At 45.8% G+C, this 23,358-nt stretch overlaps 1 protein-coding gene across 2 annotated transcripts in view; it reads right to left on the reverse strand.

Annotated features, from left to right (window-relative positions):
• Positions 1-1,765: 1,765 nt before the first annotated feature.
• RPTOR (regulatory associated protein of MTOR complex 1) overlaps positions 1,766-23,358 on the reverse strand; it is a 204,205-nt gene continuing 182,612 nt past the window's right edge. Inside the window, exons 21-35 of one of the 2 annotated variants that reach the window (XM_063456324.1) lie at positions 19,481-19,599; positions 16,543-16,646; positions 15,441-15,630; positions 10,665-10,775; positions 9,885-9,990; positions 9,306-9,420; positions 8,935-9,059; positions 8,649-8,753; positions 7,252-7,299; positions 5,859-5,965; positions 5,505-5,632; positions 3,324-3,410; positions 3,123-3,239; positions 2,898-3,027; positions 1,766-2,554 (exon numbers count right to left, since the gene is read on the reverse strand). In XM_063456324.1, the coding sequence (XP_063312394.1) occupies positions 2,486-2,554; positions 2,898-3,027; positions 3,123-3,239; positions 3,324-3,410; positions 5,505-5,632; positions 5,859-5,965; positions 7,252-7,299; positions 8,649-8,753; positions 8,935-9,059; positions 9,306-9,420; positions 9,885-9,990; positions 10,665-10,775; positions 15,441-15,630; positions 16,543-16,646; positions 19,481-19,599 (1,661 nt within the window). In that variant the 3' untranslated portion in view covers positions 1,766-2,485. The remainder of the gene's footprint in view (positions 2,555-2,897; positions 3,028-3,122; positions 3,240-3,323; positions 3,411-5,504; positions 5,633-5,858; positions 5,966-7,251; positions 7,300-8,648; positions 8,754-8,934; positions 9,060-9,305; positions 9,421-9,884; positions 9,991-10,664; positions 10,776-15,440; positions 15,631-16,542; positions 16,647-19,480; positions 19,600-23,358) is intronic. The other variant, XM_063456325.1, reaches the window with a different exon arrangement.

Below are 23,358 nucleotides of genomic sequence, written 5' to 3' on the forward strand. Positions count from 1 at the left end.
TGTCCTCTGGATACAAATAATAAAAAATCCTTAAATAGCCATAATTAATGTTCCAAGCTGCTAAGCTTGGTAAGGATTGTGCCACTCCAATAAATAGTCCAGTTCTACCAAAGGAATAATAATAAACGCTAGTGGAACGTGTACTATAATACTGTGCATCTTCATTAGAGATCTATGAAAAAAATAAACAGATTCCCTTGTTTTAAAAGCAAACCTTTCTTCTTAAAATAGTGTAAACATAAAATCCTGCATTTGCCGTTTGGGTAACGGATCACCCCATGGCCTATAGGCGTTAATGGTTCTAATTTGTGATACCGTGTGGCACATGGAAATGGCTGTACTTGATGAGGTCAGGTAAAAAGAGAACAGACTGAGTTGGAAACAAAATGAAAAAGGGTGACGTGACAACCTGAGGCTGAGTTTGACTTTAATCTCTCTCTCTGTGAGCGCTGTACATTGGATTGCAAGAAGATTTCACGAAATCTAACGTCCACTGACTGGTTGGGTTGACTCTCTACCTTTTCCTTGTTTAGAGACTGCCATGCCGGCTGCACCTACTTGGGGCTTGGTCGGCAGATTCGGATCCTGTATAAGTCACCACACAATAAATGAGTGCCAAAAGCACTAGCTCTTCCTCATTGCAGTGATTGGGTGCATTCTCCAATAGAGGGCAAAACACCCCTTGCTTGACATGGCAGATTCTTCCTTTTCAAACAGGGGTACTTGTCCCTCCATGCTGCAGATGATTGCCACAAAAGCAGTGTGAACCAGAAAGAGCTGTACTTGTCCCTCTAGAATTCACATGCTCTGCAACCTCATTGTCCATAGGACAATATTATCAAGAGCCTTTATCTTCCCCTTCTGTTTAACTTAGAGAATAGGAGATCCCTCATCTCTTCTGAATAAAAGGCATTATCACAGCAACATTTTATTAGGCAGCGAGGGCCTCTTCTACAGCTCCTATCAACCCCATGGAACAAGTAGCCCCATATATATAACCCCAATTTGGAAAAAAACCCTGTTTGCAGTGCAGGTTTACACCCCTGTCCCAGGTATGGGACTACCATAACAATGGCGATCACCTGCTTGGTGTATTTACAGTAGGGAGGAGTCCATGTCCTCTAAAGATATAGCACACACGCCATCAATTATTTGAAAGAGGGTCACATGCCCAGTTAGCGATCACATGATCACACGATAATGCTATTTCCATAGATCATAAATTCATAGGTGTGGGGTCACCCTCTTTTGCCACCTAAACACAGCCGCAAGTCTCAGACCCGTTATTCGAAAGCAGAAATACATCCCTTCCAAATAAGAGGACTTTTTTTCTGTAAAGAACAATTTTTGGTGCAATTATTTCAAGTTTGTAATTCTTTTTTTGCATTTTGTGTGGCTTTTTAAACAATCTGGATTTTTTTTTTATGTTCTGCCAAGAAAAACCCAATATATAATTCATGAGGGTAGAAAAAGCACAGAGTACATACAAAAATCAAATAAAAATGAAAAATGCCCTAGCACTGAGTGGGCTAATGACCATCAGTAACCAGTGATGGCCTTCTGTTCTTCTTGTGGGGGGTGAAATAGGTTTTATGTTCCAGGCACAGCATAATGAAGCACTCCACTTGCAGGAGGAATGTGGGAATGATGTAGACTAGAACACTACCTAAAATAATGTGTTTACCAAGTTTTGGTCATTGTCTAATTGAGGGAAATGGCGTGCATCCCATTGTTGAAATCATCGTGGCCCGATCGGCAGTAGTATGATGAAATCTTTTCTTTCAGTTCATTCCGCACCACCTCAACACAAGTTTCATACAACAAAGTTTTAAGAGAGGGAGTGGAACATCCATACGGTATATTTCCCAAAACATAGGCTTCCCACCAGGCACAAGATCTATGATGTATTCTTCATATGTAGCCCGTGTACTTCCGAACTGGTTAATGGCCTGCAGCACCAACAGAAGTGGACCGTGTTTTCTTAAAAAGTTGAAGGTCTTCTTACCTGTCAAAGACAGGCTTGAGGGAAGACATTTACCTTGTGGTCTGTTAAAGAGGAAGGCCTCTTGACATGAACTTTGGGGTAACACCCTGACCGATCCAAGCAGGAGAACCCAGACTTTCCATCTACAAGAACGAGTAGGACCAGGTACAGAGTAGCAGCTGTGAGAGCAGCAGGAAGGAGAAAGGGCTCGAACCAAATGTCACAGCTTACAACCAACCATCTGCCAGCCAAATGTGAAAAAAAGACCAAACAGTTCTCCCACCTCAACCTCTTAAAATAAAAAGAAATGCAAAACGAAAATCGACAGCAGGAAGGAACGTCATTTCCGGAGTTCGTTAGCTCTGTCCATTTCATAGAGTTTTCTTCAAGTTCTAAGAAGCAGCATTTGAATCCTGTCAGACCGGGTCAGCATTCTCTTATTTACACACAGCAAAAGGAAAAGGCCATAAAGACCTGCCCTCTATGTCTCCAACACAGCGGTTATCTCACCCGTTTCTCAACCGAGTAAATAGACATGTAGTAATCGTTACTTCCGACAGCTAAGTGGGGCTGTGAAAAACACAAAGAAAAAGTGGTTAGACAGAAGCCCTTTTCCTTTCTCCTGCTTGCGTTTCAACCTTTAAATCACGCTAACACCAACAGCAAACGTATAGATCAAGACTAAAATAGGGTTTAAAATCGTTGGCACCATCTCCTTTGTAATGGCCCAACATGCAAATTAACAACATAACAAACAAACTGCATTAAAGCGTGGCAGTATCTTATGTGGTTTGAAAAGTTATTGTGGTTATTAACCATTTTTGAAAACATGTCTCCCAAATGCCAGCCCCCCCATTGCTACAACACAGAACCCTTATTTGTTTTAGCAGCTTGTTTAGTTGCGGTCACTGACCCAGTGTGGATGGAAGGCCAGACAGCCTATCGCTCCTATCCTCTGTCCCATGAATCCATCGTAGTATTTAATGTTGCTGATCATCTCTCCGTTTCCATTGTAAATAGCAATAAATTGGTTCATAGAACCGCTAAAGAAAAAGAAAAGCACAGAATATTAAAGATATCGAACGATTGGAAGGCTGATGTATGGCATGATACAATTCCCTGCAGCATCCTAACTCACCATGCAAACAGATTGGCCTGCGGGTGGTAGTCCAATGCAGTCAAACCCTTCACAATCTGCAGCACGTTCACAGATTCAGGCAGCCGGGGGTCAAAGTAACGAACGTCTCCATTCACACTGCACAGGAGGAGGACAAGAAGTGTTACTGCAGGCTAGGCACATGTGTACGGCATGAGAGAGCTTACCAGGGGAACCTTGTACCTTACGCTCATGATGTTTCCATCCGATTGTTTCTGGAGGTAAGTCTTCACCACCCAGGCTGTGTGTTCACGGTAAGTCATGACACGGCTGTAACCATAAACAGATAATCTCACAATATGTTGGAAAGGGTCAAGAATATTAATCTGCTCAGGAATCTACTAGGAAATGGGAAGAGTTCAGACGAACAAGCAGCATTCTTACTGCAATCGTTTATAGACCTTACAAACTAATCTCTAAATAGCCCTGATAAACCACAAATTAACACAAAACATACAGATTAATATACAGAATATATTTTACTCTCCATTGTTAACAAATCAAACCCAGTGCTGCTGATGCGATGATTACCTGGAAATGTAAACCTTCCGTTTGCCTAAAAACTCATTAATTTCTTCATCTACCTGGGAGAGTTCGTTTAAGATGTAGAATAATTTGTGGTGTTTGTAGGGCGAGCAGCACACTCCCTCCAGACACTATGTTTCAGTCATAGAACCCCTTTTACCCCTCCTTATCCCCTACTCCAGATAAAACCCAGCAGGACGCTGTATTTTAATATCGTTACTGTCACAGCGCTAACAAGATTGCCGTGTCTAGTTGATCAGTTTCAGTATGTGTAGAATCTATCCAAACCAAGGGTGACAGTGCCGGCTCGATCAACTTAGCCCAGAATATTTCTAAGTTCTATGAATGGAGTACAAGTAACCAAAACATCATGACATATGGAAATAGATATATGTGCACTTCGTGGTTAAAGTAAGTTTAAGTTCTTAAAACCATTAACTTCTGCTGATCTAATAGCTACGTGCAATGTTAGCAGCACCATCTTAAAAGCCAACCTTTAATGCCTAAACCTGGCAACCTTCAGCACTGCAGATGTTTTGGACTACACCTCCCATGATGCTTTGCCAGCATTATGGGTGTAAGAGCATTATAGGGGATGAAGTCCACAACAGCTGGAGTGCCGAAGGTTGCCTATCCATGGCCTAAACCATATCCCAAATTCTGTCAGACATTAATCAGCCACAACATTAAACCCACTGACAGGTAAAGTGAATAACATTGATTATATCGTTACAATAACACCTGGGATATATTAGGCAGCAAGTGAACAGCCAGTTCTCGAATTCCATGTGTTGGAAGTAGGACAAATGGGTAAGTGAAAAGATCTCAGTGACTTTGACAAGGGCCAGAGTATCTCCAAAACTGCAGGTATTTTGGAGTATTGCCGGCATGCAGTGGTTAGTATCTAACAAAAGTGGTGCAAGGAAGGACAACCGGTAAACCGGCATCAGGGTCATGTGTGCCCAAGGCTCATTGATGCACATGGACAGTGAAGGCTAGCACGTCTGGTCTGATCAAACAGAAGAACTACTGTAGCTCAAATTGCTGAAAATGAAAAACAATGCTGGCCATGATGAAAAAAAGGTGCAAGAACACACAGTACATCACAGTTTGCTGCATTGTCGCAGACCGGACAGGGTGCCCATGATGACCCCTGTCCACTGCCAAAAGTGCCTTCAATAGGGGCGTGAGCATCAGAACTGGACCATGAAGTAATGAAAGAAGGTTGCCTGGTCTGATGAATCATGCGTTTTTTTTTTTTTTTATCAGGCAGGAGGCAGTGTTATGATCTGGACAATGTTGGGAAACCTTGGGTCCTGGCAATCATGTGGATGTTACTTTGACACGTACCACCTACCTAGAGATTGTTGCAGACCACATTTACCCCTTCATAACAATGTTGTTCCCTGATGGCAGTGGGCTCTTCCAGCAGGATAATGCACCCTGGCACACTGCAAAAAAATTTCAGGAACGGTTTGAGGAACATGACAACGAGTTCAGGGTGTTGCCTTGACCTCCAAATTCACCAGATCTCAATCCAATTGAGCATCTGTGGGATGTGCTGGAACAACAAATCCGATCCATGGAGGTACCACCTCCCAACTTGCAGGACTTAAAGGATCTGCTGTTAATGTGTCAGATACCACATGAGACATTCAGGTCTTGTCGAGTCCATCACTCAACGCATCAGAGCTGTTTTGGCAACACAAGGGGGACCTTCACTATATTAGACAGGTGGTTTTAATGTTTTGGCAGATCAGTGTACTTTAAAGTTACAAATGGGTCATGGTACACACTTATCACACCTGAAAAATTAGGAATCACTTGCCACGGTCTTACCATTCATTCAATGCCATCCTGCGATCAAACACACGCACGGATCCGTCTCCAAGCCCAGCCACAATAAGGGAGCGATGGGAATCACAGGACAGGCTGGTTACACAACTGTCAGCACCAGTGGGGATATCCTGAAAAAAATCAAAAAATTTAGGAAACCACTGCATAGCATGACAACATGTCAAGATAACAGCAAATGGAGTGTCTTAGGCTACATGGCCACCCCGCACGCTGATCACACAAGGTCTTCGATGAACCAAGCTGCAGGAACCTAAACATCATTCTAATATTGGTAGACACACGTTCTCTCCCACCCAGAGTTATTACTGGACAACGTCCACCAGCCTTCCTCCATACCTGTACTTTCATTTCTCTGTCCGTGTCCCATATCCGGATTATGCGAACATCTCCAGATGTAACGAGCAGCCCAGATTCTTGCTCCCAATCCACAACCATCCCAGCACCTGAGACAACAAAAAAACAAAAAACAAAAAAAAAGGGTCACAAGAGTTTTAATAGTTCGCAAAATAAGTTTATTTTTTTTTTAGCTAAATCAGTATCGTTAAAATAGGCATCACAACAGCCAGGTGCCAGCTGAGATCATGGTGATGTCTGCGGTTATATGTACCACTTGGTATAAATAAAGCCAGTGAGCAGAAATGGTATCTCTGGGATTACAAGGTTAACAACGCAATGAAGGGAAGAACACACGAAAACACACCAAAAACAGGGGGATAAATTCAGATCCAAACATGGTGACAGGCTTAAAGGATGACCATCACTTCAGAGAATTTATGTCGTTTGTAACAAATATGTGTTTGTGAGATAAGAAAAAATTTAATTAAATGTAGAAACTAGAATGGAGGTGCCTCCATCTATTCTCCCCGTTAGTCAATGTTACAGATCGAGAGAAAATGAAACAGTGTATCTCCAAAGGCAATGAGTGCCCTGTCTGTGCCAGGACTGAACTGGATTGCGGTGTCATTTGCTACAATTTTAATAGACATTTTAAAGAAAATGGAGCATTGCGTGGGGGAAAATAAGTTGGAGGTGATGATGGGGACATTTCCAGAGATGTGATGGTTCTCCTTTAGAAGCCAACAGCACTTATACTAGTCCCAGTACCAGCTGGTTTGAAAACACTGGTGGTTATAAGAAATAAAAAGCTAAAAACTGATGTCCACTTTTATTTGCGTTTGAAGCGCCGTCTTGTTTGCGTTCATTGAAATAAATATGGACTATGGTTTAAATGCCAGCTGCATCGTGCTATTAAAGGAATGTTCTCATAAGATGCTTGTGGCATCGTCCACAGAACGTCTAATTCTCTTAGACACCACTGTCGTGGCTCCTGGGGGCTTTTTCAGCAAGGAGATGACGACGGAAGACGTGCACACACACGCACACACAGACACACACACACACACGCACACGCACGCACACACACAAGCATTTACAATGTCTTCCTAGTTCTAAGCGGATTTTAAAACAAAATAAACATTTATTCAAAGATAAAATTTCATATGGATTAACTGTGACATTTCAAGGCTTTACATACATCCAGCTTATTGCTCCCAAACAATATAGTGGAGTGGTTGGGGTAGGGAGTGATGACAAGTCAAACACGTGGAACACCAGTGGATCCTATGTAAATGTTCGGCTTTGATATAAATGTGGCAGAACCTTTCAGCATGCTTGCAAAACACACGCAGATCTAGAACGTGATCTGATCAATAGTGAAGGAAGCACTTACCGCCCTGCTTACTCCTGTCAAGATAGATGGAGACCCTTCGTGCCAGTCCTGTGGGACAGGAGTAGGGAAAGGGGCAGGAGCCAGTGTGATAGGAGGGAGCAGGCAGAAGTAAAGAGAGGCATAATTAGGAACACAGATTACACCCTTAATGGCTATAGATGCTGGTACGGCTGTGGCACCACACTCTGCAGATACAATCACCATATCTAGAGCTAACCACAGCTCCCTCGACCTCAGTCAGAGTCTGATGAAGTCAGCATAAGTCATACATATTTTATATTGATGTGAATACCAGGACAGTCTGGAGTGGGCAAGGAATGATAAAATAGGACCACCAACATCACAGGAAGAAGTGACACTGAAAAGTGTGGCAATTCCCGAAAATAACAGATTATCATATTTTTTCAGAAAATAGGATGCAGCTCTTTACCCCAAATATGTGTTAGAAAAAAAATGCGCTCTCTCAACAGGCCTTTGCAAGTGTCTAAAGAGGGATCCTGGGAGACTCTCTGTCTGCACCTCCAGTGTCCTCTCGCTCGTGATCCAGGCCTGCCAGATTGTTGATGAGGGTTCCCCTTCACACCACATTCCCCTTTACACCCCCCACCACATTTCCCTATAGCACCACCACCCCCACACATTACATTCCCTGAAACCCCTCTCTTTCTCTCTCACACACACACACCAAAAACATGCTCCCCCTATACTCCCCCCACACACCACATTTCCCTATAGCACCCCCACCCACATCACATTCCCCCGAAACCCCTCTCTTTCTCTCTCACACACACCAAAAACATGCTCCCCCCCCATACCCCCATACACCACATTCCCCTAGAGTGCCCCCACCCACACAAATCACATTCCCCCGAAACCCCTCTCTCACACACACACACACCAAAAACATGCGCTGCCCATTTCCCTATACTCCCCCCCCCCCCCCCACACACTCCCCTATAGAGACCCCTACACTCCACATACCTCAATACACATAAGATAAAGTTTACTGTAATTATGGTACAGGTTGTTTTTCCCTAAAGTTCTAGGTAAACTATACGTATTTGTCTGACATCCCATCGTGTCTTATTCTAGAACATACGGTAAGTGTATTGCAAACCCCCAAGGTATTCATTATTACAAAAGAAATCTGCAAAATGGCCTGTATGATCCTAATTCATTATAGTGCCCTACATCGGTTACAACATAGAGCTTGTAATAGAACAAAATCAAGCTCCCTGTAATGACTGTGTGAAACGGGGACTGGAGGATTGTCGAGTTGAAACAAAACAAAAGGCTCCAGTCATACAGGGTATAGGAGGGTATGACAATTCAAAGGAGTACCATGACTATTGATGAAACCGCCAGCTATGTAACAAATTACATAACCAGTTACTGACCTCGTGTAGTCGGCAGCATGTCCGACAGACCCTGCCACGCTGTTACCATCTCTGGGTTTTTCTCTAGGTCATCGAAATTCTTCCACACTCTGATGGCACCGTCATCTAAAAGGTAGAGAGAGGTGTCTTCTGAAAATTCGTCACTTTGTAACAGTATCAACAGGGGAAGAGATACGAGAAAGAACCAAATTGGAATCTACCGATGACATTCATCTCAACGGTTTTTAAAGTGGAAACCGGAGCCATGAAGAAAACGGACCTCAAACGTGGCAAATTATGGACATACCTGTGGCACTTAGCAGGAGGGAGCAGTCATGTCCATTTAAATACTCCATGGCGGTTATTCTCGTATAACGTGGGTTACCATTGTGAAAGTAATCCAGCTTCTCTCCTTTTTCCCAGTCCCAAAAACTGTAAAAACAGAAACAAGTAAAACAAGTTTATTAGCGGAACTTTTTAAGTTTTCATTAAGATGGTAAAACAATGAAACACGCACCGGGTGATGTATTATTATAAGGCACGGTGGCTGAAAGGAACTGCTCCAGGAATCTACCAGATTAAATACATTCATAAACATGGCAAGATAGGCCTGTTAGGCATATAATGAACACAGAACCCATCTCCTTCGTAAAAAAACAAACTGTGCAGAACGCTTACCAGATACTGTCCTTGTCTGCCACAGCAATGCAGGAAGTAAAGGGATGAAACTTCACTACTGAAGGGACACCTGGATTCCGGTTGATAAAAATCTGATCATCCAAGCGAGATATTCCTGAAACAAAAGTGTAATGAAATGTTCTACATTGGCTGAACACAGATACCCCAAATCCAGAGTCGCGTATCTCTCTGGAGACGCTTAGGCTCCTTGTTGACCCAAGCTTTGAGCTCTCCTCGGAGCTGCCGCTCTCTCTGTAACATAGTAATGAATGGAGCTGGCTGCCAGTGCGTAGGAATATTGATTTACGACTGGACAGTTATCAGCTCAGATTAACTGGGCCAGGCAGGCCAGGCGCCGTGTTAATACAGTCACAGACGCTTAAAATCTCATTTTGGCAAAGATTTTGGTAAAATGTCATCCCAAAAGTGTAACCTAGCCCTAGCCCTCAGTGTGGGTTATTCAGAAACACAGGACAGCAAAATATAACAAAGAAGAAAGGCTTCGTAGCAAGGAAAGTGCTGTAGACATGGAAAGTTGATTAAATAAATCATTTTCGAAATTTCGAATAGAAGTCTTACCTTTCTGTATTAAGCACTGGGCTTCTTTCTTGACCTTTGCATTTCGCATGAAACGCCATTCTCTCTCTTTACGAATCTGACTCTCTACGTCATGTTCATCAGGCATCTGGAAAGAGAAAAAGACATGTTCTCACATATCACAGCCAGGACCTCTATAGTGCTATGGATATATGGTATTTACTGAAAGCACTAGGGTAGGACTGCCAAAACTCCCTAACAAACAATTATTAGCACCCATTGCCCTCAGAAAAAGAACATGCTGTATGGTGCTCTCTCTAAAAGCAGTAATGTCCAGATTTCTAATGTGACATGTGCTGATAAAATTAATTCTGTTATACAATACGTTAAATCCTATCACACAGAGCCAAATGAAAACATGAGCTACAAGTCCTTCACCTTCCTTGCTGACTCTTCAGCTTAGTTTGAGTAGATACTAGCCACAATCACACGCTGGGCTCCGGGCTCTCTCGGTGCTAGCCACAACCACACGCTGGGCTCCGGGCTCTCTCAGTGCTAGCCACAACCACACGCTGGGCTCCGGGCTCTCTCAGTGCTAGCCACAACCACACGCTGGGCTCCGGGCTCTCTCAATGCTAGCCACAATCACACGCTGGGCTCCGGGCTCTCTCAATGCTAGCCACAATCACACGCTGGGCTCCGGGCTCTCTCAGTGCTAGCCACAATCACACGCTGGGCTCCGGGCTCTCTCGGTGCTAGCCACAATCACACACGGGCTCCGTGCTGTCTCTGTACTATCTCTGGAATTTGGGCATTTGTTACCTTCATAACCGGTTGAGCAAAATATTTTGCACTCCAGTCACCAAAACCAGTTTGCAGGTTTCCTGAAATGAAGCTCTTGTGCCCAATGCCATCATCACCATCTTCGGCGGCCTGTGAAAGAATCGATGATTAGAAGACACAGCAAAATGGAAGCCATGAATGATGGCAGAAAGGACAGCATTTATTATGTTATTTAGAAATTGTTCAACAACTTGTGTCCAATAAACTAGAAAAACAAAGCGAAATGGCATAGTGAGGAGACCATTTGTGCTATAGCAGTGGATGCTGCCAGGGGCCCAAACATTGAGCTTTCCAACCCACTGTCAGAGCAGGCTATTCACCTGGCCTTCCAGTAAACATGGCATATTAATAAAGCTTATAGATGCACAGATTGTATTCTCCACTTCAACTATGTAAGAAGGAGAGTGACAGAGCATATAGAATGAGGTCTAGATCTCACACCTTCTGCACTACATCAAGGTCAGACTATGTATTGGGAATCATTTTATTCTGTCTAGATTGGGAGAGAAAGATATGCCTTGGCAGCTGTGACCTTTCTCAGACTGCAGCAGTGATAACATTTTGTAGTTAGTGACAGCGGCAATAATCGGTACCAGATGAAAGCAGAGTGCCTCACTCCAGCATTAACATGGAGTGCCGCTACGTCTCTGGGAGGGCTGCTACTAGGGATGCACCGAAATAAAAATTCAGGATGCCCTTGGCCGAAAACGACTTCCACCCCCCCCCCCTAATGATAAAAAAAAAAGTTTGTTCTTTATAATTTTATTAAAATTAGACTTTTTAATTAATTTTCTAAATCTAATATGAAAAATTTCCCTTCTCTTATAGTGTTCTCTCCCCTCCCCCATGTCCCATAGTGTTCTCTCCCCTCCCCCCTGTCCCATAGTGTTCTCTCCCCTCCCCCCTGTCCCATAGTGTTCTCTCCCCTCCCCCCGTCCCATAGTGTTCTCTCCCCTCCCCCCTGTCCCATACCCATAGTGTTCTCTCCCCTCCCCCCTGTCCCATACCCATAGTGTTCTCTCCCCTCCCCCGTCCCATACCCATAGTGTTCTCTCTCCTCCCCCCTGTCCCATACCCATAGTGTTCTCTCCTCCCCCCTGTCCCATACCCATAGTGTTCTCTCCCCTCCCCCTGTCCCATACCCATAGTGTTCTCTCCCCTCCCCCTCCCATAGTGTTCTCTCTCCTCCCCCTCCCATAGTGTTCTCTCTCCTCCCCCTCCCATAGTGTTCTCTCTCCTCCCCCTCCCATAGTGTTCTCTCTCCTCCCCCTCCCATAGTGTTCTCTCTCCTCCCCCTCCCATAGTGTTCTCTCTCCTCCCCCTCCCATAGTGTTCTCTCTCCTCCCCCTCCCATAGTGTTCTCTCTCCTCCCCCTCCCATAGTGTTCTCTCTCCTCCCCCTCCCATAGTGTTCTCTCTCCTCCCCCTCCCATAGTGTTCTCTCTCCTCCCCCTCCCATAGTGTTCTCTCTCCTCCCCCTCCCATAGTGTTCTCTCTCCTCCCCCTCCCATAGTGTTCTCTCTCCTCCCCCTCCCATAGTGTTCTCTCTCCTCCCCCTCCCATAGTGTTCTCTCTCCTCCCCCTCCTATAGTGTTCTCTCTTCTCCCCCTCCTATAGTGTTCTCTCTCCCCCCCTCCCATAGTGTTCTCTCACCTCCCCCTCCCATAGTGTTCTCTCTCCTCCCCCCTGTCCCATAGTGTTCTCTCTCCTCCCCCCTGTCCCATAGTGTTCTCTCTCCTCCCCCTGTCCGATAGTGTTCTCTCTCCTCCCCCCTGTCCCATAGTGTTCTCTCCTCCCCCCTGTCCCATAGTGTTCTCTCTCCTCCCCCCTGTCCCATAGTGTTCTCTCTCCTCCCCCCTGTCCCATAGTGTTCTCTCTCCTCCCCCCTGTCCCATAGTGTTCTCTCTCCTCCCCCCTGTCCCATAGTGTTCTCTCTCCTCCCCCCTGTCCCATAGTGTTCTCTCTCCTCCCCCCTGTCCCATAGTGTTCTCTCTCCTCCCCCCTGTCCCATAGTGTTCTCTCTCCTCCCCCCTGTCCCATAGTGTTCTCTCACCTCCCCCTCCCATAGTGTTCTCTCTCCTTCCCCCTGTCCCATAGTGTTCTCTCTCCTCCCCCTGTCCCATAGTGTTCTCTCCCCTCCCCCCTGTCCCATAGTGTTCTCTCTCCTCCCCCCTGTCCCATAGTGTTCTCTCTCCTCCCCCCTGTCCCATAGTGTTCTCTCTCCTCCCCCCTGTCCCATAGTGTTCTCTCTCCTCCCCCCTGTCCCATAGTGTTCTCTCTCCTCCCCCCTGTCCCATAGTGTTCTCTCTCCTCCCCCCTGTCCCATAGTGTTCTCTCTCCTCCCCCCTGTCCCATAGTGTTCTCTCTCCTCCCCCCTGTCCCATAGTGTTCTCTCACCTCCCCCTCCCATAGTGTTCTCTCTCCTTCCCCCTGTCCCATAGTGTTCTCTCCTCCCCCCTGTCCCATAGTGTTCTCTCTCCTCCCCCCTGTCCCATAGTGTTCTCTCTCCTCCCCCCTGTCCCATAGTGTTCTCTCACCTCCCCCTCCCATAGTGTTCTCTCTCCTTCCCCCTGTCCCATAGTGTTCTCTCTCCTTCCCCCTGTCCCATAGTGTTCTCTCTCCTCCCCCTGTCCCATAGTGTTCTCTCCCCTCCCCCCTGTCCCATAGTGTTCTCTCTCCTCCCCCCTGTCCCATAGTGTTCTCTCTCCTCCCCCCTGTCCCATAGTGTTCTCTCTCCTCCCCCCTGTCCCATAGTGTTCTCTCTCCTCCCCCCTGTCCCATAGTGTTCTCTCTCCTCCCCCCTGTCCCATAGTGTTCTCTCTCCTCCCCCCTGTCCCATAGTGTTCTCTCTCCTCCCCCCTGTCCCATAGTGTTCTCTCTCCTCCCCCCTGTCCCATAGTGTTCTCTCACCTCCCCCTCCCATAGTGTTCTCTCTCCTTCCCCCTGTCCCATAGTGTTCTCTCTCCTTCCCCCTGTCCCATAGTGTTCTCTCTCCTCCCCCTGTCCCATAGTGTTCTCTCCCCTCCCCCCTGTCCCATAGTGTTCTCTCTCCTCCCCCCTGTCCCATAGTGTTCTCTCTCCTCCCCCCTGTCCCATAGTGTTCTCTCTCCTCCCCCCTGTCCCATAGTGTTCTCTCTCCTCCCCCCTGTCCCATAGTGTTCTCTCTCCTCCCCCCTGTCCCATAGTGTTCTCTCTCCTCCCCCCTGTCCCATAGTGTTCTCTCTCCTCCCCCCTGTCCCATAGTGTTCTCTCACCTCCCCCTCCCATAGTGTTCTCTCTCCTTCCCCCTGTCCCATAGTGTTCTCTCTCCTTCCCCCTGTCCCATAGTGTTCTCTCTCCTCCCCCCTGTCCCATAGTGTTCTCTCTCCTCCCCCCTGTCCCATAGTGTTCTCTCTCCTCCCCCCTGTCCCATAGTGTTCTCTCTCCTCCCCCCTGTCCCATAGTGTTCTCTCTCCTCCCCCCTGTCCCATAGTGTTCTCTCTCCTCCCCCCTGTCCCATAGTGTTCTCTCTCCTCCCCCCTGTCCCATAGTGTTCTCTCTCCTCCCCCTGTCCCATAGTGTTCTCTCTCCTCCCCCCTGTCCCATAGTGTTCTCTCTCCTCCCCCCTGTCCCATAGTGTTCTCTCTCCTCCCCCCTGTCCCATAGTGTTCTCTCTCCTCCCCCCTGTCCCATAGTGTTCTCTCTCCTCCCCCCTGTCCCATAGTGTTCTCTCTCCTCCCCCCTGTCCCATAGTGTTCTCTCTCCTCCCCCCTGTCCCATAGTGTTCTCTCTCCTCCCCCCTGTCCCATAGTGTTCTCTCTCCTCCCCCCTGTCCCATAGTGTTCTCTCTCCTCCCCCTCCCATAGTGTTCTCTCTCCTCCCCCTCCCATAGTGTTCTCTCTCCTCCCCCTCCCATAGTGTTCTCTCTCCTCCCCCTCCCATAGTGTTCTCTCTCCTCCCCCTCCCATAGTGTTCTCTCTCCTCCCCCTCCCATAGTGTTCTCTCTCCTCCCCCTCCCATAGTGTTCTCTCTCCTCCCCCTCCCATAGTGTTCTCTCTCCTCCCCCTCCCATAGTGTTCTCTCTCCTCCCCCTTCCATAGTGTTCTCTCTCCTTCCCCTCCCAAGTGCAGGATTCTTGACTTTTCATGTTATCAATATTATCTTTCATAGTGATATATAATCATCTGAATTGTTAACACCAGCATGTCTGTTAAACTATGCACTACATAAAATAAAATATATACATTTTTTCAATTTCGGCAAATTTGACCTGTTCAGAAAATGTCGGTGTATCCCTAGCCGCTAGGTCACTGGGAGTGCTGTGCAGGAGAAGTCAGAGCCAATAGTTACACAGATGGAAGTACAATAATTGAATAATTACTAAGCAAACCGCTCTGCATCTGAATGAAATATTCATGAGAAGCAGCTTGCACTTGGAAGGCAGAGGCAGCTGGTAGAAGGAATGAGCAGTGAATTCCCTGACAGCGATCGGGGCGCTGCAGGACTACACTCCCTTACAGCCAAGTACCTGGCTATGCAAATCTCTCGACTAAGAATTGGAGAATTAGGTGGAGGTCTCCCCACTCCATCTTTCCATCCCCTTACTTGCTATACAGCATTCCGCCGTAGAAACAACAGGAATAACTAAGCTTTATTGTAGAAGGTGCACCAGTCATTCATCCCATACATTGTCCTAGAGATTTATAGCTGTACCCTGTGAGTTCCAGGTAGCAGGTAGTATGTCAGATTGGGTATATAAAGCAATCCATCTATTTACCTGGTCGGGGCCCTTGTCAAACATTTTGCGAGTTCGGGGAAACTGATGGGAATGTGGGGTGGTGTACTGCACTCCGATGTTGCCGCCGACATTGGCAGGCCGGGCAGAAGGCAGATCTCTGCTGGTGGGGGTTTTGGTCACATCATTTGTTAGACTGGAGCTGCTGGCACTTGGCATTGGAGGGGAGCCGCTGAAAAAACAGAAAGACGGTTGGGCCCTGTACCACACCGCCACGCTGCACTTTCAGCTGGGATATTCCATGAGTGCAACAGCATGGCTTTAACTAGTTATTTAAAAAAACAAACATTAAAAAAGCGAGTGTAAAAGCTACTCATTTAGGCGAGTAGTTTAATGCATGCCTCTTCTATACTTGGACTATGTCTAGTCTAAGGAGATTTATCAGATATGGAAAGCAATCCTATTGTAAACTGGATACCAGGACTGGCTGAGAAATCCCTGCCATGTCCTGGTCCACACACGGCAAGACATTCAGAGATTCGCAGTCTCTAATTTAAGTGACTTTATTTTTTGATGCGTTAGCTCAATAAATAATCATTTAAAACAGGGGAAGGGATTTATTTTCATTATGGCATGGATCCTTCCCCCAGCATGCATGCCGCTTTCTGCTCAGGGTGATTCCCCCCATACGGAGTAGACACATTGTGGGAGATTTATCAAAGAGCTGCGATCTGATGGGGACAATCACCATGGAAACCAGAAGGTATATTATGCCGGCGTTTGCCCCACTATCACACCTTTGCATAATGTTTTAACTTGTGACACTTTAAACATAACCCACAATGAGGGATGATTAGCTGAAAGAGTAATTCAAGGGCAAAGTTCTAAAAGTGGAGCAATCACTATGGACACTAATGGATGTTACCGCTGATTAATCAACTTTTTAGAAAGTTGCACCAGAATTACTATCGTTATCTCATTCTTGTAGGGCATTACTGTAATGGGATTGTTGCCCCGAAGGATTAACCTGGAATAAGCTACCCCAATAAAAGAGACAGTCAGGACTCCAGTATCCTTCCCACTCTGCGTTTAGCAATGAATGCTGTAATAGCTAAATCTTCTCTGTGAGGAGCACGATTCTCACCCTACTTGATGGATATGCATCCCCTTATTGGTGGGACTGGCCGGAGCAGATTGCGTTAGGGACGTGGTGTCAAGGATCCTCTGTGGCCGAGCACTCATTGTAGCCTGTGACAAGAGAAAAGATTGAATAAAGGGCCTGAAGGGGGTTGGGGGAAATGATAATTATCATCCTTAGAAACCCTTTGCATCATCTGGGCTTTATAAAAAGCAGTGAGCAAATGGTTTGGGTATTTAGCTCTGCCTTTTATTTCAAGAAGAACATTACAAGAAATGTCTGAGCCTACTAATTGTGGCATTCCAAATCACCAAGCAGTTCCATTGCTTCCCATTACAGTGGAATGCTAATCAACTCAAATGTGAAAAATGACACATTCTGATTGGCTGCAGGAAACAGCCTTTTATTATCAATACTGGTTTCTGCAGATTTAAAAAAAATATATGCCATCTCAAAACGGATAACTTTATTTATATAATCAATGCTGCACGTCTTTTCTTTCAGTTTGAAGGGAAAAAAATTAAGTTAATCTGCAGAGAATTGTGTCACAACAGCTAACCGAGGGGCTTGCTCCAAATGGACAACGGAAATAAAATATTTAAACATTTGATTTGACATTAAATAACACAGAAACTACATTATCGATGTCAATTCAAGCAAATTGCAACTCTTAGGTCAATGAAGTCGAACTGGGAAATATGCTCAAGGCAGGCTTTGTTTTCAATTCACACTTACTTCCGGGCAATTACCACTTACCGTAAGTGAATAACCTCTGATGTTATGGGCATCCACCGGGTGATATATAGGAGAAACACTGACATTATTATTCACTACAGTGAGGAAGGCCAGCAACGCAAAGTGAATTTCACTTTAAGCCGAAATTAAGAATATGTCCTCTTGTTGTGGTAGTATTTCTAAAAGAAGAAAAACTACCACAACAAGAGGACATGGTCTTAAATTAGAGGGGCAAAGGTTTAAAAATAATATCAGGAAGTATTACTTTACTGAGAGGGTAGTGGATGCATGGAATAGCCTTCCAGCTGAAGTGGTAGAGGTTAACACGGTAAAGGAGTTTAAGCATGTGTGGGATAGGCATAAGGCTATCCTAACTATAAGATAAGGCCAGGGACTAATGAGAGTATTTAGAAAATTGGGCAGACTAGATGGGCCGAATGGTTCTTATCTGCCGTCACATTCTATGTTTCCAAAATAGCAGAGCTAGAAAATCTGGATTCAGCTCGGCTATTTTGGCCTTGGTTTGAATCCCTGGTATAATTCACTGTAGCGCAGGATAATGTGCTATCACTGTGGCTGCAGCTATTTGCATGATTTGCTGCCTTGTACTCATTAATATTCCTGCACCATTAAAATTAAATTATTCTTTTTTTATCCCTTATTGCACCTGATTTTCAATGAAACCCCCCTCCTTTTTGAACATTTTCAGCAGGAACACGTAATAAAAGGCAAGATATTAAGAGGAGAGAACTGTGAAACAGCTGCATGAAACAGCTCCCAGCTGCAAACTTGAAAAGAGAACGTGATGGATCCCTCTGCACATTTAATACACAGTTAACGAGCTCCATGACTAATGCGGGCAACCCGGCACGTGCGTGTTAACACTTTCACTGCTGGAGGCGAATATTGCAGCACGGCAGAGACGGTTAAAAGGGGGAGAAGCAGCACAAAGCGGCGGGGGCGGGGAACGCTGGGTATTCCCTTCAGACTGTGCGGATGCTGTCACTGCTAAACCAAGAAACATCCAGCTTGCTGAATTCAGGGCAGCAATGCACCACTGCGCTTACAGGGAAAGCAGGGAGAATGTGAGACTCCAGCAACCATCCCACTAAGCCAGTCAATGGAGGAGTATACATTGGACTTATTCACTGCATACAGAATCTGAGAAAATAAAACGGACTGGGAACATTTAGCCAAAAATTGTTGGTTTAGAAAAATTCTCCAACTCCATTTTATCAACAATTTGGCTGGTTTTGACACATTTTGCAATTAGGATTACAGTTTGATAGAATTCAGAGTTTAGCGAATAAAGCCCAGGTAATCTGAGCTACAAGAAGCAGACAGGGCAGACTGGTGGGCCATAAAAATATAATGATTCTTCTAACATGTTTCGCCTCTCCACAGGAACCATCATTAAAGCCCTCAATCGTGACACTGTAACAAACCAAAAGGCAGTTTCTCTTCCACCAGCCTGCGCTAAAATGTATAAAATCATTTGAATTCTCTAATGTTAGGAAAAACATTGCACAGCATGACTGCATGCAATCCATTTAACATACATAGAATAAGGTATAGTAATAAAGCGAGAGAGACACGTACATGTGAGGTTTACAACATGAATTCATGGTGTACACAGTACATGGCAGAATGGGAAATCATTATAGAAAGCAAGGAACCAACGAGAAACCGATTAACGGCAAAGCTGATCTGTGATTGGTTCGCTTTGAAATTTGTGGCAGTTTTGTGTGAATTCGCCATTTTCTTACATATAAAAGTTTTACTCCAGCCTTTTCACATTTTGACTTTTTTTGCGTTTTCTGCAATGCACCAAAATAATCTTTCAGGAAAATTTGTATTCATTCCTCTTTTGGATTTTTTGCTTTTTCCCCCTGATGTTTCCCAAAATACAAAAAATTATTAATTTGTGTTTTATTAATATTAGATTAATAAAAACACATCTGCAGTTTTAAGGATTGTTATAAGAAGACTGTGAAAGAAAAGCCTCCCAATCGGACACGGGCAGTAAATTGTCAGAAAATAAAGGCTTACTTTTGCAACTCTGTTTTTATACATTGAAAGTGACAAATTTGTGACGTAAAACAGCAATACAATGGGACAGGAAAATAAATAAAGAGGTCCAGTATGGGAAAAAAGGCTAAAAATTTAACACTTTTAACACACAATTTCCAACAACATTTAATATACATACCTTGTATGCAATACTATTGAGTACTTTCATAGCGAGATCTGATGCTTCCGGGTAGGGATCAGCCGCAAGGTGCAGGAGGACTCTCCATATCTGGGTGTAGACGCTATTAAAAGACACTCCTGTAGAAATAAAATGAAAAGTAAGAAATCCGTAATAACGATAATAATCAGCAGAGTTTTCCTAGATTATTTATGAATTCAGTATTATTAGCCGGGTCACACCTATTTTCCCGCAGCTCAGCTTACAAGGAGTAGCAGACTACAGATACACGATGAAGCAGATTTAGTTTGTCTTTTGGTTGAAAATATCAGGTTTTAAATTCCCAGTGTTGGAGTCTCCTAAGTGGTTTGCCTTGAGGGTGGCAGGCGAACAATATAGAGGAAAAAAAAATATCCCCCCAATTTAAATGCATCACAAGTTAGTGGTATCCCTCCGAATATACCAAGCCTCTGCCAAGGGTTACTTTTAATGTGTCTAATGTTCATTTAAATCTTAACTCATAAAACACAAAAATATTCATTGCTGTAATGCATTAGATTAGATCACCATGACAGCAGGAATTGACCCATTCTATAAAGGAACAACTGATTTAAAGGGTCTGTCACTACTCGAATCCCCAAATCCTCCAGCACAGGATCCTGAAAGATCAGCGTTTATGACTTGGTTGCACCACAAGCATATCTGCAGCTGTTGTGTGTAAAACAAAGGTGGTTCGAGGAGGAACGACAAAGATAAACATCGCACAATTATGGTTTTCAATTTCAAATAATGTACCTGGATATAGGAGTCTAGCAGTAATGGGTCTATATGTAATTAAGGTTAGGACTGGACTGTAAAGAGTTAAGGGGATATTGAGGATTATCACTGGTCCCCAGGGATGCAGAGGAAGGATGGGTGAATCAGTGCGTATTTTCTGACAAAAATTCAGTCTTTTAAATCCAGCTCTCGAGGCTTCTGACGTCTCATTAAGGATCTACCTTTGATAAGGCTAGTTCATCCTAAACCACTGTTTTTTTTTAAACTCAAGGTACAGCTAATTACAAGCTCTAGGAGCCCTGGGGTACTCAAAGAGTGATGCCAGGAAACTGACAAAAGGGCGCTGTGGATAAAGGGCAAGTCAGATAGAGAAAGGGAGAAACACACAGACAGAGAATCTATTCATCAAAATATTGGTCTGACTGGAGAGAGAGAAAGCAAAGAATGGGTCACTGGAGGTGTTAGTGTGGGTTTCTCCTGGTTGTGACAGTGCTGGGAATGAGTCACTGCAGGTGACAGTGTGGGTTTCTTGTGGTTGTGACAGTGCTGGGAATGGGTCCACTGGTGGTGTTAATGTGGGTTTCTCCTGGTTGTGACAGCGCTGGGAATGGGTCACTGGAGGAGTTAGTGTGGGTTTTTCGTGGTTGTGACAGCGCTGGGAATGGGTCACTGGAGGTGTTAGTGTGTGTTTCTCGTGGTTGTGACAGTGCTGGGAATGGGTCACTGGAGGTGTTAGTGTGGGTTTCTCCTGGTTGTGACAGCGCTGGGAATGGGTCACTGGAGGTGTTAGTGTGGGTTTTTCGTGGTTGTGACAGCGCTGGGAATGGGTCACTGGAGGTGTTAGTGTGGGTTTCTCGTGGTTGTGACAGTGCTGGGAATGGGTCACTGGAGGTGTTAGCGTGGGTTTCTCGTGGTTGTGACAGTGCTGGGAATGGGTCACTGGAGGTGTTAGTGCTGGGTTTCTCCTGTTTGTGACAGTGCTAGGAATGGGTCACTGGAGGTGTTAGTGTGGGTTTCTCGTGGTTGTGACAGTGCTGGGAATGGGTCACTGGAGGTGTTAGTGTGGGTTTCTCCTGGTTGTAACAGTGCTGGGAATGGGTCACTGGAGGTGTTAGTGTGGGTTTCTCGTGGTTGTGACAAAGGTGGGAATGGGTCACTGGAGGTGTTAGCGTGGGTTTCTCCTGGTTGTGACAGCGCTGGGAATGGGTTACTGGAGGTGTTAGTGTGGGTTTCTCGTGGTTGTGACAAAGGTGGGAATGGGTCACTGGAGGTGTTAGCGTGGGTTTCTCCTGGTTGTAACAGTGCTGGGAATGGGTCACTGGAGGTGTTAGCGTGGGTTTCTCGTGGTTGTGACAAAGGTGGGAATGGGTCACTGGTGGTGTTAGTGTGGGTTTCTCGTGGCTGTGATAGTGCTGGGAATGTGGGTTTCTCGTGGTTGTGACAATGCTGGGAATGGGTCACTGGAGGTGTTAGCGTGGGTTTCTCCTGGTTGTGACAATGCTGGGAATGGGTCGCTGGAGGAGTTAGTGTGGGTTTCTCGTGGTTGTGACAAAGGTGGGAATGGGTCACTGGTGGTGTTAGTGTGGGTTTCTCCTGGTTGTGACAAAGGTGGGAATGGGTCAATGGTGGTTTTAGTGTGGGTTTCTCCTGGTTGTGACAGTGCTGTGAATGGGTCACTGGTGGTGTTAGTGTGGGTTTCTCCTGGTTGTGACAGCGCTGGGAATGGGTCACTGGTGGTGTTAGTGTGGGTTTCTCCTGGTTGTGACAGCGCTGGGAAGGAGTCACTGGAGGTGTTAGCGTGGGTTTCTCGTGGTTGTGACAATGCTGGGAATGGATCACTGGAGGTGTTAGTGTGGGTTTCTCCTGGTTGTGACAGTGCTGGGAATGGGTCACTGGAGGTGTTAGCGTGGGTTTCTCGTGGTTGTGACAGTGCTGGGAATGGGTCACTGGAGGTGTTAGTGTGGGTTTCTCCTGGTTGTGACAATGCTGGGAATGGGTCACTGGTGGTGTTAGCGTGGGTTTCTCCTGGTTGTGACAGTGCTGTGAATGGGTCACTGGTGGTGTTAGTGTCGGTTTCTCCTGGTTGTGACAATGCTGGGAATGGGTCACTGGTGGTGTTAGCGTGGGTTTCTCCTGGTTGTGACAGTGCTGTGAATGGGTCACTGGTGGTGTTAGTTCGGGTTTCTCCTGGTTGTGACAATGCTGTGAATGGGTCACTGGAGGTGTTAGCGTGGGTTTCTCGTGGTTGTGACAGCGCTGGGAATGGGTCACTGGAGGTGTTTGTGTGGGTTTCTCTTGGTTGTGACAGCGCTGGGAATGGGTCACTGGTGGTGTTAGTGCTGTGAATGGGTCACTGGAGGTGTTTGTGTGGGTTTCTCCTGGTTGTAACAGTGCTGGGAATGGGTCACTGGAGGTGTTAGCGTGGGTTTCTCCTGGTTGTGACAGCGCTGGGAATGGGTCACTGGAGGTGTTAGCGTGGGTTTCTCGTGGTTGTGACAAAGGTGGGAATGGGTCACTGGTGGTGTTAGTGTGGGTTTCTCGTGGTTGTGACAGTGCTGGGAATGGGTCACTGGAGGTGTTAGCGTGGGTTTCTCGTGGTTGTGACAAAGGTGGAATGGGTCACTGGAGGTGTTAGCGTGGGTTTCTCCTGGTTGTGACAAAGGTGGGAATGGGTCAATGGTGGTTTTAGTGTGGGTTTCTCCTGGTTGTGACAGCGCTGGGAAGGAGTCACTGGAGGTGTTAGCGTCGGTTTCTCGTGGCTGTGACAGCGCTGGGAATGGGTCACTGGAGATGTAAGCGTGGGTTTCTCGTGGTTGTGACAGTGCTGGGAATGGGTCACTGGAGGTGTTAGCGTGGGTTTCTCGTGGTTGTGACAATGCTGGGAATGGATCACTGGAGGTGTTAGTTCGGGTTTCTCGTGGTTGTGACAATGTTGGGAATGGGTCACTAGAGGTGTTAGCGTGGGTTTCTCGTGGTTGTGACAGCGCTGGGAATGGGTCACTGGAGGTGTTTGTGTGGGTTCCTCGTGGTTGTGACAGCGCTGGGAATGGGTCACTGGTGGTGTTAGTGTGGGTTTCTCCTGGTTGTGACAGTGCTGTGAATGGGTCACTGGTGGTGTTAGT

This window comes from Pelobates fuscus, chromosome 5 (assembly GCF_036172605.1).
Source record: "Pelobates fuscus isolate aPelFus1 chromosome 5, aPelFus1.pri, whole genome shotgun sequence".
NCBI lineage: Eukaryota > Metazoa > Chordata > Amphibia > Anura > Pelobatidae > Pelobates > Pelobates fuscus.